Here is an 18695-nt window from a genome sequence, read left to right on the forward strand (position 1 = left end):
ATATAAACAGCATGACACTCTTGTTTCACTGACAGATACACCCTCCATCAGCAGGTGCCTGTTAAAACACTTGCACCAGCTGTCACTCACTCTAATACCTTTCATTGTCCTTCTCATTATCTTTTTATTGTAGATTTAATGCCTTTTGTAAAGTATTTAGAATTATTCAAATTCAAAGTACTGTACAAATAAGCTTGAATAAACTTGCCATGCCTTGCGTTTGTGGTACTAAGCCTTTAAACGCTAGTCTTTTAAGTCTGTCTTCAGACCAATGTTAGCACTGCATATAAAACCCAACCTCCTCATTTACTGCAATGATGCTCTGTCAAAAAACAAACAAACACAGGGTGAACCTGGTTCAACTTTGACCATAACACAATGCAGTGTCATTCGGCAACCCACTGCATTGGCCAGTCAAATATATGCAAGCCCATATTCCTGATAGATTACTTTGTAATGTGAATTGAGTAATTCTACTGTGCCAACTTCCAGAGTTGTAAAATCCTTTCTCTTATTATAAACCATTGTGGAGTCTTTTGGCATCTGATAAACTCAAACTCATGGATCTATTACTCAAACCGGCCTTCCTGAATTGTATTTTCTATTCTTACTGGTATCTGAAACAAAACGCCCCCACTTACACAGCCCCTTGCGATTTATAAGGTAGTGCTATTTTCTGTCTGAACGACCAGTAACACGGCAGCACAGCCGGTTACAAACTAAAATGCTCCCTAACTTTCAGTAGTTTGTGTTTCCTCCATTTTCAACTTGTGCAGTCAATAGACAGTGTCAGGTCTTAGTGCATTTTTTGTTTGTTTGTGCACTTGTCTATTGTTTATCAGTCCCAGATAATTTGAATAAAAGATTTTTACGCCGTAAATTACCAAAAGTAATTATTACAGCCATAGTTATTAACACATGTAAGTTGTGTGTAGGCTAACTGTAGAAGACTCATGTTAGTTACTTCAAAGTTAAATGTTATTATTACATTACTATATACATTATTATGATACCTGTTCAAATTATTTTGTCTGCCCCCATTATGTGAAATCCCTATATGACTACAAGAAAAATGGGTGGTAATACTTCAAATGATCTTTGATGATGATGGTTCATTGTCCGAAGTACAGGCTGTCTGTGTGCGTGTGTGTGTGTGTGTGTATGACATGCTTTAACAACTTGAAGTTCTGTTACAGGTGGGATTGAAACCCTCCTGAGAGAAACTGGAAATCAACAAAGATGCTTCTAACACACACACACACACACACACACATATTACAGGCACACTTACTGTAACACTCACGCCCCAGGCCCCAATATATTATCTCTCCTGTCTGGACTTGAGCGGGTTCCCTGTTGGCCTCAGGTAGAGGAAGAGAGAGGTTCATCCTCCTTTATCAACTCCTCTCCTCAGCTACCAGCAACACCTGGCACTCCACCTGTCTCGCCCTCTACCTGTCTGTCTCTCTGTCTGTCCTCTGTAACCCCACCTCCACCTCCTCCCCTGGTTCAGCAGAGTGAATGTTGTGGTTTGCATCCAGGCTCTCACTGTAATAATAATCACTGGATTGGTCTTCTCCCTTCCCTCTGTTCCTGTCGTTTCATGAGACAGCGATCTTGTTCCATAGAACCAGGAGTCTATTTGTATGATAATCACAGACCCACAGGAACACAGCTCCATCTGCACTTTTACCCCCCAAACCTTCTTGTACTTGCACCCGGTCCTTGTTGGTCATGCTTGCAGACAACTTTAGCCTGTCAGTGCTGGACTTCTCTCCAACATTAGCCCTGCAGTGTGTGGGTCCCAGTCCGGTGTGTGTGTGTGTGTGTTGGGCCTCGGCTCCACTCTGGAACACCAGGAGTCTGGTTAATGATGGCAGAGGGGAGCAGGGTGAGTCAGTGTTGGGTTACCAGGATCAGTGGCACCAGGGCAAATGATGAGCACATATAAACCATCTGTGGTTGTCAGTGGAGTTTGCATAATTTTTTAGCCAATAATTTTCCATTATGAAACATTAAAACTATCAGATTGCAATAAGATCGGTGAAATTATGTTTTATGTGAAGACAGTTTGCTTGGCTTCTTGCAGCGTACCCAAATACAGTTGTAAAGTTTATAAACATTTACAGCAGACTGCAAACAGAGAATCAAACTACATAACCCAGGAAACAACAGACAATCCCACACACTGTCACTCACTGAACTCTGTTCATTAACAATGTTTCGGTCCTCAGAGCGTTTTACTAGGTTGAAAGGCCAGTAGATGCACATTTACTTCTTTGCATGCTGGCTGTGTTTCACTTGTTATACAGACAAAAATGTTGATAACAGACCATGATAACCCAACACCATTAAAATGAGAGCTTCCTACATGCTGGCAGTCCCATTCCTTTTGTATTAGATGAGCAACAGAAAATCATGTGCATTCACAGGTCGAAGAGGAAAGTAAGAAACTCAGCTTCTCAAACTTAGAACGAACTCCATTCTTACTGAAGCTAAAAACGTGCTGTCGATGATTAAAAAAAAATTGCAGTGACGTCTTTAAGTCATAGCAGACTGACACAATCTTTCTCGAGATTTGGCTTTGTCAAGAAAAGGACAAAAGGAAAGGTTTTTGTGAATATATTTTCACTGAGAGAAGAATGTGTTAAACATTTGGTCTGAGATATGCAACAGCCACACCTATCCTTTGTCTGCTCTCCCCTTATCTTCTGCACTTACACACACACACACACACTCACTTATACTCAAAACACACTTTATGCAATACTATTCCACAGATATCCAGACTCTCACTCAGCCTTTGACTCTCCTAGAATACCAAATACTATAAATGCCTCCCAGCCATGCTCATGCTGAAAGCAGCGTTCTGCTGCGTCCCAGTGGTGTGTGTGTGTGTGTGTGTGTGTTTGTGTTTGTAATGAGGTCAGTCCAGCAAGGCATTCTAGGGCGCTCTGGAGCAGTCTAAGGCAGTCTGACCCACAATCTGTAGCTGTTTGTTTCAAGACGTAAGGTCAAATATGTTCCCAAGTTAATGATGCTCCCACACACACCCACATACCCCAGCTGCTGCAGAACGCTCTTCCACCTACACTGCAAAAATATCCATAGTCATTTAAGTCTTATTTACTTTTTAAATTTCTTTTTTATTGAGCATTCTGCCTTAAGGGCAGGTCTCACCAGAATTTAAAATGATGAAATTTTGCAGTGAAATCAATTCATTCCAATAGACTCACAGTGATCAGTGGATTTACTCGTGGGGGTATATCTGCAACATTTTTTTTTCCGTTAAATTCAAGTTTGGTAAACTTTGACACACAAATTTGCACCATTGACCAATAGCAAGATGTCTTGACCGTGCTGGCCTTTGATAGAACCAGAAAGTCCAAAATGGAGGAAGCAATCGCAAAGACGTGGATAAATTTTGCCATGCCACTCTCTGGTGTGACCGGGGCTTTATTCTCTTGTTTCAGAAAGCAGACAGTCACTTCTAGAAAATCTTTGAAACATGCTGATTTGTACTGGAACAAGATACAATACATATATAACATAAAAAAGCAACAGTTGTAAATTTATTTGGTAAGATGTAGATTTGTTTTCTAGTGTAACCACATATATAAGAAATTTGCTTCCCACATGCATGTGGGAGGAGGTGGCATTAATTAGGGTTGAGAATCTTGATTTACATGGAGAGGAAAGGAGAAAGAATTGATGAGGGGGAAAATAAAGAGGATTGTTATGAGAAGAGAGAAACAGAGACATAATCCTAAGAGAAATTATATTTCAGTTGCCATGGATACTGTATCGGCAGACCATCTTCCGCTCCTCTGAGCTTTTAACAAGCACACCTGCCTCACCCTAGGAAACACACACACACACACACACACACACACACACACACACACACACACACACACACACACACTGAAGAGGGTGGGGCTCTCACTCAGGTAACTAAGGGGTTTTCTCCCACACATTCAAAGTCAAACATTGCAGCTTTAACATCCACAGTGTTCTCTCGATCTTCGTACTCACTATTATGTTATATTATGTGTTTAAGCTTTGATTTATTGCTCAGCTGAAAGCAGTGAGATGTTGTAATGACCAACAGAGAGAAAAAAGCTTGATATGCGACAAAGATTGCGGGCTGGATTCAAAACCAGGACGTCTTGATTGCAAAGTACATGAGCCTGAGCCAACTGAACTAGCCACTGAGCCAGCTATTTTTGAAAGGAAATACAGAGGTCTGAGGCTCAGTCCCATGTCTCTGGTCCAGTCTGGAATCTGAACCAGGCAACCAGGAGGAAACAATAGATGGAGAAAATAGAGTAAAGGAGCAGCGCATGTTGGATTTTAATTCATCTACAATGAGTGGTTTGTGGAGCACTCAGCACAGGGTAAGTTTTAATCCTCCATTACTCCCCTGACTGATATTTTCTGTGGGGTGAGGTTGGGTGCGGGCGGGAAGTCGCAGAGTCAGCAGGTTCGTGCAGGTTGCAGCTTTAAAGTAACTGGATAAAGTTGATTATACAAGTTTCACCGTGTAAGCTGCAGGGAAACTTTGGGGACAAAAGTCTGCGTGCAGGAGGTTTCGTGTCATGGACTCTTGAAATGTAACAGGCTACAGACCAACATATTGGTAAGATTTTGTCCCATAAGCCCCAAATGGTATCATTCACATGGGACATCTGACATTATCATATAAATATTCTGTATCATTGAAGTTTATACTGAATGGCATGTTTAAAACTAAGACTTTTTCACACATTTCCCCAAAATTCAGCCCGACATATTTGGTATCTTTATTTTAAAGTTCTGTGCGTTTGAACTATGTTTGGGGTCGAAGAGTTTAATATTGAGCATAATAACTGTCCATTGTCTGTAACCAATCCAAGTTTTCTATTATTAATTAATAATCAGTGTATTGTGTTTTTGTTTCCATACTTAAAAATATGCAGTTTAAGAGTTTTCTGCATTTAGAAATACTGGTTCTTTTACATAAGCAATCATAATCTTTAATTTGATGCACAGTTTTGCTCTGCGTGACTAAAAAGTTCAGATGGAGAAGCAACTGAGAGCATCTGTGGAAAACAGAGCAAAGAGAAAAGTGGGGGAAAAAACAATGTTAAGAGAGGAAGTTTTTTATTTTCTTAAAGTGGATCATCATCTGTCATCTGGAGACACTTTTAAAGAAGTTTTCAAACCAGATGAGCATCAAAAAGGACAGATTCTGGGCAAAGTTTGCCTTTATGTTGCAGCTGCACCCCAACATAACTGATAATTTTTTATTATTTGCCCCCCAGGGATCCCATGAACCCGTTTTGACCACAGGTGTAGAGGCAGGAGTTACAGCCTTGTGTTTCATTCTAGCATTGAGGTGACAATAAGTTGGTTTGTATTCAGTGTGTGTTTAAGTAGTGTGTTTACATTCACGTGAGACATTCCACATGTTTGTTCCAGTAGTCTTTTAAATTTAAATTTTTTGTTGCACAAGTGGATGCAGCACGGTGGAGTCGTGTGTCTGTGTTCAGTGATGAGTGATGAGTTTTGGTGTGTTTTTAATGTGGATCCGGGTCAGCCGGTGGACTAAAAGGGGAGTGTTTGTTTACACATCAAACAGAGAGCGAGAGAGAAAGAGACAAAGTCAAAAGAAATCTGTGAGAAAGAGACGCAGCCAGAGGAATCTAAATGCTTTGATAAATTCTCTGAGTGCAGATAGCAAATGTTTAGAGAGAGAGAGAGAGAAAGAGAGAGAGAGAGAGATTCCTGAGTGTGTTGTCCAGTCCTGTCATTTCTTGTCAGTGCAGGGGCAACTGTGTCATTTTCGTACTACACGGCTCCTGGACTCGGGGCTGGAATGTATTAGGTTCCGTCCCATTGGCCCTTTCAGTCCCGACACTATAAATAATAATAAATGAAACTTTATTTATAGAGCACCTATCAAAACAAAGTACAAAGTGCTTCACAACAAGAGCAATAATGCCCATGACACTATGCCCATTTAGTCAGGACTATTGTTACTTTTCCACAAAAGTAACAATAGGTTTTAGGTGTTTTTTGGCTACAATAATGTAGAAGCGATAGCTCTGTTTTGGTCCAGTGTGTAAGATTTAGGGAGATCAATTGGCAGAATATGGTAGAAATGGAATATAATATTCATAAGTATGTTTTCGTGAGTGTATAATCACCTGAAAATAAGAATCGTTGTGTTTTCGTTACTTAGAACGAGCCGTTTATATCTACAGAGGGATCGGGTCCTTGTCCACTGAGGTCGCCATGTTTCACCGCCATGTTTCTAGTAGCCCAGAATGGACAAACCAAACACTGGCTCTAGATAGGCCCGTTCGCAATTTTTGCAAGTTTCGCGGCCACCGTAGGTTCTCCTACATGCTTAGAAGGGGAGGGTGAGGCAAGGGGTATTTAGTTGGTTGCAATCTGCAAACTCACCGCTAGATGCCACTAAATACTACACATTGCTCCTTTAAGCGTAGATTTGCTAGTAATAAAGACACTCGTGATCATATTTTACTTCAGATCTAAGTAGAAACTACCTGTATTCATAAACCTTCAAACACTATAATACATTTTTCTGAACCCTAAGGCAGAGAGCAGCTGCAAGTACAGATTCTGATGTGAGAAATCTTAACGTTTCTCTGTGATATAGTAAAACTGGCAAAACAACTTTTATTTATATAGGAAAAGTTCTTGTGCAGCTGCTTGTGTTTAGACAACATTTGTTGTTGAAGTTAGGCTCCTTTAGTTAAATGGAAAATAGAAATGCAGAGAAACATGATTCCAATGTAAATTGATAAACGGTCATGTTGTGTTATGGCCTATGAGGAAAAACTTGCTTTTCATGTTGTGCCTGATGCAAACCATATTTCCTGATAGGACTAAAGTGTTTTGCATGTCTCTGATGGTACTGATATATTTGGGATATCATGCCACAAGCTCTTTTGTCCTGATGTTGTCTCTTCAACTGTCAACTGATGTCTTCTGTGTGTCCCTGAACCCTGAGGGCTGTAAGTCAGACAGACAGTCCCCTCTTCCTCCCCCTGTCTGTCTGTCTGTGTGGACAGAGACAGAGATTTGGGGTTATATGATCCAGCTGCAGGGTGAGGACCAGTAGTTGCCCCTCAAACACAGGAAATCCCCTTACTTCTGCTTCACAGCTCTGTTGTGGCCGCATGTCTGTGTGTATATTTCTGCGGCACAGATCCTGTGTGCATGTGCCAGAGTCAGACGGGGCTTTTCAGGAGGGGGGTTACAGTACTGCAAGGCCAACCAACCCATCGACCGACCGCAGTCCCAAGGGAAGCACACAAGAAAAGTTAAACAAACACAACCACAGCCTTTTTCTCAGGACACTTTCAGACACTCCTATTGGCTGACCCACAAAGCCTTTTTTTCATTGGTCCCCTTACCTCCCCCATGCTGCTCTTCTCTCTAAGGAAGTTTTGGAGGTTTGGCCTCTGAACTCTGACCCCTTTGGGAGAGCAGAAAGCTTTCTGAAGGGACCCGGCGAGAGGCGAGGTTCCTCTCCGGAATGTCTTGATTTGGGTCACTTTTCCTTCTGTCCTCTCTGACTGGTTTACATGCCTTTTAACCTCTTCAGCAAGTGAGAGAATGAAATATTATGTCATCCTGGTGAATGAGAAGCTTGCTCACAAAGTTTTAACTGCACACTCCAGCTGATTTAAAGGGTCATTTCACCTAAAATCCCAGAATTTTTCATTGCTGTGAGCACCAGGAACAAAATCCCATTCACCTCCATCTGAAAATTCCAAAGCTATCTACATGGCTAAATACTGTAAGAGTTTAGTGAGAAAATATGTTATTTTTTGATTTGGGTGAACTAACTCGTTAAGAGGAAGCGTAAGAAGCTTCTCCTCAGTGCGATGATCTATTAGTTGTCGGCCTTGTCGGCCTGCCTTTGGCACCACTTCCTCCCGGGGGCAGCCCGCAGTTAAGGTCTACGTCTCCTGTGACTGGCCGTAAAGGGCTCAGTGGTTGTTAACTGGTGGGTTGCTTTGCCAGCAGGAGGCTGTGGGCTGGGCCACGCCGCTTGGCCTGATCTCTAATTAGCACTGGCTTGTCAGCTAGTCAGGGTGGATCTGTCTGGAAAATTGCAGTCTTGTACACACAGACACACATACACATAAACCATAGCTGGGAAACACACAGGAAAGCAACAGTGGGCTGAGGATTGTCCTTCAGTTTCAGAGAGTTTGTCTGTGATCATGTGGCTTTGACTTGTGCTGCAGTTTGATTCTTGTTAGGCTGAAGTGGCTTATTTAGGGCTCGGGGTGTATTTCTGTGTGTCTTAGTGTGCTCTGTTAGTGGTGTGGCTGCAGCAGTGAAGTGGTTAACAGTCCCAGGGGAGGCTCATGTTACCAGCAGAAGGGCAGGTCCTTCTCTCTTCTCCCCCCCCAGTTTCTCTCTCAGTTAGTCCAGAGAGAGACGAACAGTGCCCGAGGGATGAAGCATCAGTGCAGTGAGCGACAAAGGAGCTCGATCTAGGAACACTGCCAGGGCGAGAGAGCGGGCGAGAGACATTGAGAAAGCTCAGACAGAGGGGGGTGGGGGGGACAGACAGACAGAGAGGGAGTGGGAGAGCTATTTGGCTGTGTGAACTCTCTCAGCGGCATGAAGTCATGAAGCTCTCTGTCCAGCTTGGCATTTTCCCTCAGCGCTCTGGTTCCCACGGCAACCCAGGCGCCCTGATCAGGTAGATGCATATATGTGTGTATATGTGTGTGCATGCTCAAGTGTGTCAAAGAAACTTTGTCCTTCTAGTAATGATGGCTTTGGTTTAGTCTGTGTTCAGGAAGCATTAAGATATTGTATGTCTGTTTCTTCATGCCTGTCCACATTTGTGCATTTGTGTGTGTGTGTGTGTGTGTGTGTGTGTGTGTGTGTGTGTGTGTGTGTGTGTCTGTGTCTGTGTATGTGTGGGACTTTCCCCTGTGGCTGTATGGATGAGTTGAGACGGTTGCGGTCACTCTAAATCTCTCAGCACCTCTTAGCTCGTCTGCTCCACGGATGCTTTCAACTCTGAAACTCTGTCTCCGCTCTGCTGCTGTTAGATTTATTCTGCTGGTAAATCCAGAAGGAAGTTATGTTTTCTCTCGGTCAGGTTGTTAGGAAGGTTGCTCAAAAACCAGCAGATGTATTTGGCTTGAAACCTGCTAAGGACCAGCTGATTTGATTATGGTGGTAATAAGAATCTGGGATTTCAGCCATTAAGCATTCTTTGTTTTTGTTTAGTTTTTTTAAGCCATAATTATGATGTTGTGTTCATGTGCTGGTGGGAAACATTCAGGACTTCCAAGTTGGCTTTGGAACAGCACTACATTGACTTGCTGTCTTGCTCGTCTGAAAATCTGACTTGACAGATGAATGATGAATGGGAGCTGATATGTGTATCATCAAGTATCAACAACTGTCAAGTAGCTTAGAAATATCTTTTTGGTTTGGACTGCTGGTACAGTAGCACAGTTGTCTTCAACTGTTTGAAGACGTCATCTTGGGCTCTGAGAAATTGTGATGAGATTTTATAGATTAAACTTGAGTGAATCTGTAACTGCAGTCCTGGTTGGTGTGATAGGAAAGGAAGAGAAATGGTCAGTGTGCCGATTTAGTAGGCAGGAAGGCGTGAGACTCTAACTCCTTTAATCCCTGTGTGTTGGTATAGTGTGTGTGTGTGTGTGTGTCATTAGTGATGATTGTATGTGGGTGTGTTTCTCTGTTGTCATACATAAAACTTTCTAGACAGGTTTTTATGTATCATTGGTCTTAACTGAACAGACTCCTGATGACTGTGAAAATACTGAGAGTTTGTCAACACCAACTGTGTGTGTGTGTCTGTGTGTGTGTTTCCTCTGGTGCAGCCAACCCTGTACTGGGCACCACCATCAGCCTCCCTCTGGTCCTTTCAGAGTGATGTTTGCTCACTGGCCGGGCTTCCTGTCCCCCACAGACTCCCAGCGGATGCACACACACACACACACACACACACACACACACACACACACGCATATTTAGAAATATCCTGCATTAACTCCCGCCGTGTTTGCTCTGTTCAGATGGGTCTGTTTGAACAACTCACAGACACACAGACACACACAGACACACCATGATGTCACTCCTCCGACAAGCCTTTGTTCATATGATAGACAACCCCATTTAGCCTGTTTGTATGTGTGTGTGTGTGTGCATACCCAAGCTGAAGCCAGTTGAAATGGAAACTAAAGGAAGAGAATCACCAGGCAGTCAGAGATGCCGGATCCATCTTTCTTTTTAATTTTCAATTTTATTTCTGTTTAACACTGTAGTTAATAGATTAAGTTTTTCTTTTCTTTTCATACAAAGTCATACATTTATCGAAAATACAAGTATACTGAGAACTTTATACTTGCTGTCCTTGTAAAATGAAGTACACAACATGTTTCTTTTACATATAGACACATAATGTATGCATCCATAACCACAATCAACCACACTCACACACCTACAGTAGGTATATTGTAAGTGTAGATGTGTACATATCTATGCTTAACAGCAAATATGAAACAAACAAAAAAAAAAGGAACAACTTTTAAGTATTACACTTAATTTGCAAAAATGAAAACCTCGCTGCAGCTCCAAAAAAGATCTTTGTCTCTAAAGAGTTGTGTTTATGGTATAAGAAGCATCACACCTCACTGCTGTGTCTTCAGGCTGTCTGCTGGGTGAATCTAGTGTCTGTCTCCTCAAAGAGGAATAAAACATGTTCCAAAAGAGCCACCGTCTAACAAGAGCCAAGTGGACTCCCCCATCCTCTCTACTCTGGGAGATTTGTTGTTTAAACAGTATTAAAGTGAGCCTCTCTTTATCTCTGTGTGTCTCCAGCTGGGATGACAGCAGCTCTGTGAGCAGTGGCATCAGTGACAACATCGACACAGATGACATCAACACCAGCTCCTCCATCTCCTCCTATGCCAACACACCCGCTGCACAGCGCAAGGGCCTCAACACACAGGTAAGACTACACACACTCACTCACACACATCCATATTTAAGAATAACACCAAAATGTTTATGATTGTGCCAGGTTGGGATAGCCACTTCCATTTTGGATCTGGTTCTAAGTTGATAAAGTATCTCTCTCCTCTCCCCTTTTTATTAGAAAAGCGTGATGTACAAAACATCCAGGTAGTCATTTATCTAAACACCAAATATGCAATATACCTGACAATTGAGTTCTGAGTGAGTACAGTTTTAGTTATTTTGATATCAGTGTTTGAGTTTTAGCTCTTAAATGACTTTTGATACTTAAAATAGTTGAAAGGTAAGCCTAAATAGACTAGGTTAAATATTGGAACGGATTTGGATTCAATAAGCGTCCTCTGTCCTCAAACAGTCACGATAGTTGGAGATTTCATTTTTCCTTATTTAGAAGAAGCTAAACGTGATGATGCTTTTTGTTTTATTGTTATGATGTGATTTATTGTGCCAAGTGGAATATTTGGCATCAGCGCTACGTGCACTACGTCACAATCTGCTGTCAGTTGCTTGACGTCCACATGAACAACTGGAAGTTTCCTCCAGGAAATAATCACTCAAAACAGTGACTTTATTTAGGGCATATTTTAGTGCCTTCGAGTGGAGCCCTGTTTATAGTGTTCAGGAGAAGAGATATTATGTGATTTTAGCAACTTTTTGGATGTTTTCAACATCAACTCATGAACTCTATCAAATGTTGAAGCCAATGGATTTATAATCATCCCATTTAATTGCAAAAATACATTAAACTCAACAAGGCAACACCTATTTTTTGTTGTGAGTCGCCTAGCAACAGTGTTGTCATGATGCACAATGATTGTATACTCAACTTCCCATGTCAAAAATATGACCACATGAGTTCCATCTGAAGGCAAGCGTGACTTTTCCAGGGCAACAGTTAATTTCACATTAGGTCTATGAATAATTTAAATGAAAAATCTACAAATGTTAAGTAGCCTAATTTCATATGGCATTGCGGAATGGTTGGAAGAAATGTAGATGTAAAAAGTGGTAAACTGATGCAACCGTATTCTTCCACTTGGCCTCATTTCTCTAAACCAAGTTAGTCCCAGCATTCCTCTACATTCACAGAAGAATGTGCAACTGTGTCTGAGTGGCACAGCTGTGAACTCACAAAGCTAAAGCTGATGTTGTCACTGGCCTCAAACCATTAAACACTGATTAAGAGCCCCTACGGTTCAGGAAAGTGATCGGTGAGACGATAATATTGTCAGCTGACTCCCATGTACGTCACACACGCAGTATTAGTAGTAGTAGTATGGCTGACGTGGAGTCAGTCACCATGTGTGTCCATTATTGCTGCAGAGGTTGAGGTTCTGAAGAAAAAACAAAGGACGGCACAAAGGAGCCTTTCTCTCAGTACAGCAGTCTGACCCGTGCAGGTTAATTAAGTCTGCCTCATCTGTCCTCTGGCAATGAAACACATTGGCTGGACTGTGTTTTTTTTTGTTGTTGTTTTTTTTGTTCTTTGAGCAGGGCAGCTTGCTGCATTTTTGAGTGTTGCCTTGGCAACTGCAGACTCAACTTAAAAGCATCCATCATCCCTCAAACAACTGTAATTTACTGTTAGAAAAATAAAGGCTATGGTGAACTAGCAAAGTCATACTTTTATTTAAACAATAAAAACTCCACAAAAAAGTTAAAAGAAATTTCAAGTGCAACACTAACTTGCCTTCAGTATGTTTTAGGTTTTGAAAACAGAAGAATGAAGTTGTAAAGCTCAGGGTGATCAGCAACAGCAACTATTTATTGTAAATAAGAGTCATCACAGGAGACTTAGGATTTGAGACATGGACATCGCTGGTGTGAGGGTGGACTTAGATGAGATTTGACTCTCTCAAGACTTGACTCGAGACTTGAAAGCAAAAATATTCAAGTCTCAAATTTTACCCTGGTAAAGTCCCAGATCACGTGAAAGATAAATAAGACAGCACCAGGAACACAGCTTTGCTTGACTTGCAGTTTGCCTATGAAGACTTGTGACGTGACGTCAAGTCCAAGTCTCTCTCTCAAAAACACGAGCTGCCCAGCAAAGCAAAAGCAGCACAAATGCTTACATTCACCCATTAGGAGGAGAACTGCTCAGGTGATGGTGATGTGGATGCTGGCAGGATTACACAGCATGGTGGTTGTGGTCATAAAATGGTCTGCTTTTTAGAGGGACTTGGCAACATAAAAGATGCTTTCTTCAGCAGTAATACATCTGACATACTGGGTGTGTGTGTGTGTGTGTGTGTGTGTGTGTTGCCAGCCTGTGACGGATGCAGAGAAGCACTCGGCCTCCACAGCGGTGCACCAGGCCTGGTCAGGAGACGAGGTGAAGAGGCCAGACGGTGGGTCAGACAGCGGGGTCAGGATGGAGCCAGGCTCCAAGTGGAGCCGTCGGAACCCCTCCGACATGTCTGATGAGTCCGACAAGGGCAGCTCGGGGAGGAAGACCCCCTCCGTGTCCCACACGGGCTCTTGGAGGAGAGGCATGAGCACTCAGGTGGGGGTGACATCCCCCCGGACTAAAAGCACCAGTAGCACAGGTTCCGCGGGTTCTGCTGGCCTCAAGACCCACAGCTCAGGTAACACAGACATCCGCCACCAATAATAGAAAAAAAAACAAAGACAAATAAATGATAAATTAAATTTAAAAAATTTTAAAACTTACTTCAAGTGTCATTTCTTGATCCTATCTGATCTGAGTTATATTCTGCTCCTCACTTCTAAATGAAATTCCAGAAATGTATTAAACTGGCAGAAATCTCAACTTATTTCATGAAAAATAAGACTTGTCTGAAGTCTGAATGCAAAATGAAATGCCTATGTAAGGTATTTTTGCAGTGTACTGTGCTGCACAAATGTTGGACATATTTATTTATGTAAATGTTAAATTTTTGTGAGTACAATTTAGAGTTTGCTCTAAATTTGTTAACACTCTGTAACATCAGCTCCCACGGCATTTGGAGCAGCATCATTTCAGTAGGTGAAATGTCTTTGCACACAGATCTGTTGTGTAATTGCTAAAAAGTAATTATTATTGGATAAAGTGAAATAATGAAGGGAGTGTTCAGTATTCAGAGGCAGAAATAATTTAAGGATACTGCCTAATAGTATCTAATTATGACATTGCTGTGTGATGTTAAAGAAAACAGTCTCAAGGGTGCAGTGAATAGTGTGCTTCACAACATTGCTTATTTTGTTGGCATGCTGCCACAACTTAAATTCTGTAAACCTCTTAAGTGGTGATCTTCATGTTTTCACTTAATTTAAAGGATAGCCTTTATTCTTTTACGGGTTGAGATGCTGCCATCTTTGTGCTTATGAATGCTTTAGGATGAACTCTGAACTGGATGGTGGCCAAACAAAAAACAAGGCTCCTCCCACTAGCTCCTTAAAAGCTGACCGTTTGGAGATGCAACTTCTTCACCTCAAGTCTAGCTGTCAGTGATCTGAGTGTGAAATCATGGAGCAGTATCACCCACCCACCCCGCTGATGTGTTGTTCTGTGTGTCCTGCAGGTAAGACCGATGACGTCAAGGTGTCAGAAAAGGGTCGTCTCTCTCCTCGTCCTAACGGCCTCCACCGCTCGCCCTCAGACGCAGGACGCAGCAGCGGCGACGAGGCAAAGAAACAATCGATCCCCGCCAGCCGCACAGTGACGACAAACGCCCTCACACACACCGTTTCAGACCCTCACTCCCAGACACATACACTCACCTCACGCACCCCTACCAGCACCTTCGGCTTCAAGAAGCAGGGCCCTGGGATGACCATGGTTACTGCCAGCGGCGCCACCATCACGAGTGGCTCAGCCACCCTGGGAAAGATGCCCAAATCTGGGGCACGCTCACTGGCAGGAGGGTTGAAGGCCGGTGGGCATGATGGCGGGTCGGTGCTGGGTCACCACGATGACGGCTTCCTCCCCATGAGCGCCCGCTCCACGCTGCAGTACCGCAGCCTGCCGAGACCCAGCCGCTCAGGAGCAGCCGCCCGCAACGGAAACCGCTCCTCCACCAGCAGCATCGAGGCCACCGTGCTCTCTGTCACGTCTCACGGGAAAAACTCAATCAGCATCTCCAAGGCTAACGGTTCAGGAGGTCTGCTGGCCAATCAGACGGATCGGGAGAAGGGCGTCTCTGAGATCGACAACCTCAGGAGCGGAGTCGTGATGCAGAGTGGAGGAGCAGCGACTGTTCCTCTGACGGGAAGACAGCAGGTTTCTTCACCTACACTACGCAGGTGAGCGCACACACACACACACACACCTACAGAACATAATTTGTATTGTCAGTAGTCATTCAGACATAGTGACGGCTAACTGATGAGCCATACTGAGTGGAGCCCTCTTGTATGGGCTTGAAGTTACCCACATAGACACACACACATACACACACAAGACCATTTTAAAAGACAGTCATCATGTAGTCACAGTAAATGATAAACAGTGGTGAGTAAGGATCACACGTGTGGGCTTGTTTAACACACACACACACAGACACGCACACACACAAGCTCAGTGAGGTTAAATCAGGCCATTGTGAAAGGCAGGCCTTGAGCTAGGCTGATCAGCTGCCAAGCCTCAGCCTTGGCGGTGCAGGGGGGAGGGCGGAGGGGGAGGGTGTGGTGCAGGGTAATGGGAGCTGAGTCTTACCTCAGCGCTCTACCCTCATTAATGTGAGGGAGTGATAACTCTTCAAAGAGGCTGTGTGCTGCCATTATCGCCCACCGCGGCTCCAGTCATCACAGCCTACCATTTAACTCTAACCCAGGATTAGCAAAGAACCAGGAGAGAGTTCTGTGTGTGTGTGTGTGTGTGTGTGTTTCTGTTGGCCTTGACTCAGATCTGAGCACTGACTACCTTTCCTGGCTGCAGGCCTCCTACTGAATACCTTAAAGATGGCAAACTCAGTCAGCCTGCTTCTCCGTTCAACACTTTGATCCAGAACAGCCATATTTGCATGAAATTTGTTGTTAAATTTGAATTTAATATTCATAGTCCCTGGAGGGTGAATCCTAATGATTTTGCTAACCCCTTCACCTTTGTTCTTGCACCAGCATCAGGTTTAAATTTACATTTGTGCACAAAAATAGCCTCAAGCTACTTTAACACCTGCAAAGAGTGTTATTTAAAAGCAATGTAAAATAATTAAGTGTTAAAAGATGTAATTATGTACAACATGCATTACAAAACTTGGACTATAACTATATAACATCATATTGTCCTTAAAGGTCACATTGGATAGACAACATGTGCATCTTTCTCTCAAATTCAAATATCGTTCATCTTTACATTCTGTCTCTTCCTCTGGCATAGTGCTTCCTTTATTAATTGATTATGTGATTTGTTAAAATGCCAGAAATTTTTGACTTTGACTTTTGCTTTATTCCTGCTCTTTTGTGAGTACTTTAGCCCCAGTTCTCACCCTTCCTCCTCTTCCTGATTTTCCACAGGTTGTTTGGCGGGAAACCCAGTAAACAGGCTCCAGTCACCACGGCTGAAAACATGAAGAACTCCACTGTTATTTCCAACCCCCATGCCACCATGAACCATGTAGGCACGGTGCTGGAGTCCCCTGACGGAGGGCTGGGAGGCGGGGACAGTGAGACCAACAGCCCCCTGTTTGGAGGCAGAGCGCAGGCATCAGGGATGGGGACGCTGGGCAGCGAGCAGGTGAGCAACAATATATGACAATTTATTGGTCTGTCAGTCAACTTACTCTATAAATGATGAGAGCTGGGATTCTCCATGGTAACATGCACTACAATAAGTGACAGCAATTGTATGATAAAGCTTTAGCATACACAATGTGGAAAAGGTTAAAAAAAAATTATTCTTGGACTTTTAGATTCATAAGTCTTCAAAATAAAATATCTTTCCTTTTAAAATGACTGAAGTAGCCTGGCTTATTTTTAGAACGGTGTCACGGGAGCAGCCACTTTTTTATTAGCTTTGCTGCTATTTTTAGCTGTACACATTCTCCAACTGCCCACCACCCGTTACTTACCATGAAAAGAGGTAAAGCTTTTTTCTTTTCTTTTTTTAGTTTATTTTTGAATTGCATTTGAGTTATTTTTAGCCATGCTAGTGGCGGGCTTGAAGCACCACTGTGCCTAAGAACAGCCTTACCGAGCTGCAAGCATGGCTGTAGACTCTTGTTACATGTCACATAACGTGTATTTTACAGGCATCCTCCACTGAACTGCCTGACTAACCACATATACAATATTATCAGATTTCTTATCATTTAACTTTAGAATTATTGTCATTTTCACACTTAAGCTATAAGGTTTCTGGTCAACTGTCCAAGTTAGGTTAAGTTGGGTTTGTGAGCTAATGACAAGACTTTGGCAGGGACACAAGGATGATTTTGTTCTCACCAGACTAATGCCACAAATCCGGTAAATTCCTTGAAAAGCTAATGTGTTGAGTGGAAGTACAGAGTGTAGGCGGTGTAGGTACTCGTTTGACTAACTATAGGCTACATATTGTAGCAGAGTGAGCATGCTCAGACATGAACTCTGCGTCACTCTGCGTCACTCTCTCACATGATTCATAAGATTTTATTAGACTGGTTCTCATTAATAAGGTGAAATATAGGGCATTGTTTTTAAGCAGCAGTCTTTACAAACAATAAGCACAGGTTCAAAAGTTTAAATAGTCAATTAAATATAAGTGAATAAAATAAAAGTGAATAATACATCACGACTACAACTAACGATTGTTTTCAATATTCATTAATCTATAGATGTTTTTTTGATTCATCATATGATCTTCAGATGTCAGAAAATAGTCACAATCACAATTTCCCAGAGCCCAAGGTGAAGTCTTTAAATTACATTGTCTGACAAACAGTTCAAAAACCAAAGATATTCAGTTTACTATGATATAAAACAGCGAAAAGCAGCAAATTCTCGCATTTAAGGGAAATGTTGGCATTTTTGCCTGATAAATTACTTAAGCTGTTAAGTGATTAATTGTTTCAGCACTAGGGTAGACAAGCTGCCACTAACTTTGAAAACAATCCTCTCCACCCCTCCACAGGCCTCCAGTCCCGGCTCAGTCTACTCCTCCACCGGCCCCTCCAACAGCCTGACTTGGGGCACCACCTTCAGCAGCTCCTCCGCCCAGAGCAGGGAGGGCACACTGGGCGGGCATGGCGGGACAGGCAGCGTGGGATACCCCTCCGTCAGCAGCATGCACACCAGCAGTGAGTCCATCGACATGAGCCTGGGCAGCGCTGGAGGAGGCGGCGTCCATGGGACCCACAGGGAGGACACCTTGTCCGCTCTGGGCCGCACCGGCAGCGTCAAGACCGGCATGTCTGAGAGGTGAGGACCGACAAAAGTGGGACATTTTGGGTGTCTGTTTTTAAAGTTTCCTTTTCCAAAAAACCCCCATCAAAATTAAATTCATGTCATCTGTTCTCCAGTAGAGCATCTTGCCTTCATCAGTTTGGTGAATGAGGTTGTTTCTAGGTTCTTTACATACAATCTGTTCATTAGTGTGACTAATGAATTAATGTGACTTTACAAAAGTTGCATGAACTAATTGACAGACTTGTACAATTTTAATGGACGTAATGATGTTCGTACTGGTCTGCACCTCACTGTGAATATTTTTACTCAAGTACTGTACTTGAAGT

The 18695-nt window shown here is 42.8% G+C and overlaps 1 protein-coding gene across 16 annotated transcripts in view; it reads left to right on the top strand.

The window, feature by feature from the left end:
- nav2a (neuron navigator 2a) overlaps window positions 1-18695 on the top strand; it is a 226694-nt gene that overhangs the window by 178620 nt on the left and 29379 nt on the right. For all 16 annotated transcript variants that reach the window (XM_044223117.1, XM_044222433.1, XM_044222523.1 and 13 more), the window contains 5 exons: window positions 10891-11020; window positions 13316-13634; window positions 14571-15291; window positions 16504-16723; window positions 18095-18381. In XM_044223117.1, the coding sequence (XP_044079052.1) occupies window positions 10891-11020; window positions 13316-13634; window positions 14571-15291; window positions 16504-16723; window positions 18095-18381 (1677 nt within the window). The remainder of the gene's footprint in view (window positions 1-10890; window positions 11021-13315; window positions 13635-14570; window positions 15292-16503; window positions 16724-18094; window positions 18382-18695) is intronic.

Source organism: Siniperca chuatsi, linkage group LG1 (assembly GCF_020085105.1).
Source record: "Siniperca chuatsi isolate FFG_IHB_CAS linkage group LG1, ASM2008510v1, whole genome shotgun sequence".
Lineage (NCBI taxonomy): Eukaryota > Metazoa > Chordata > Actinopteri > Centrarchiformes > Sinipercidae > Siniperca > Siniperca chuatsi.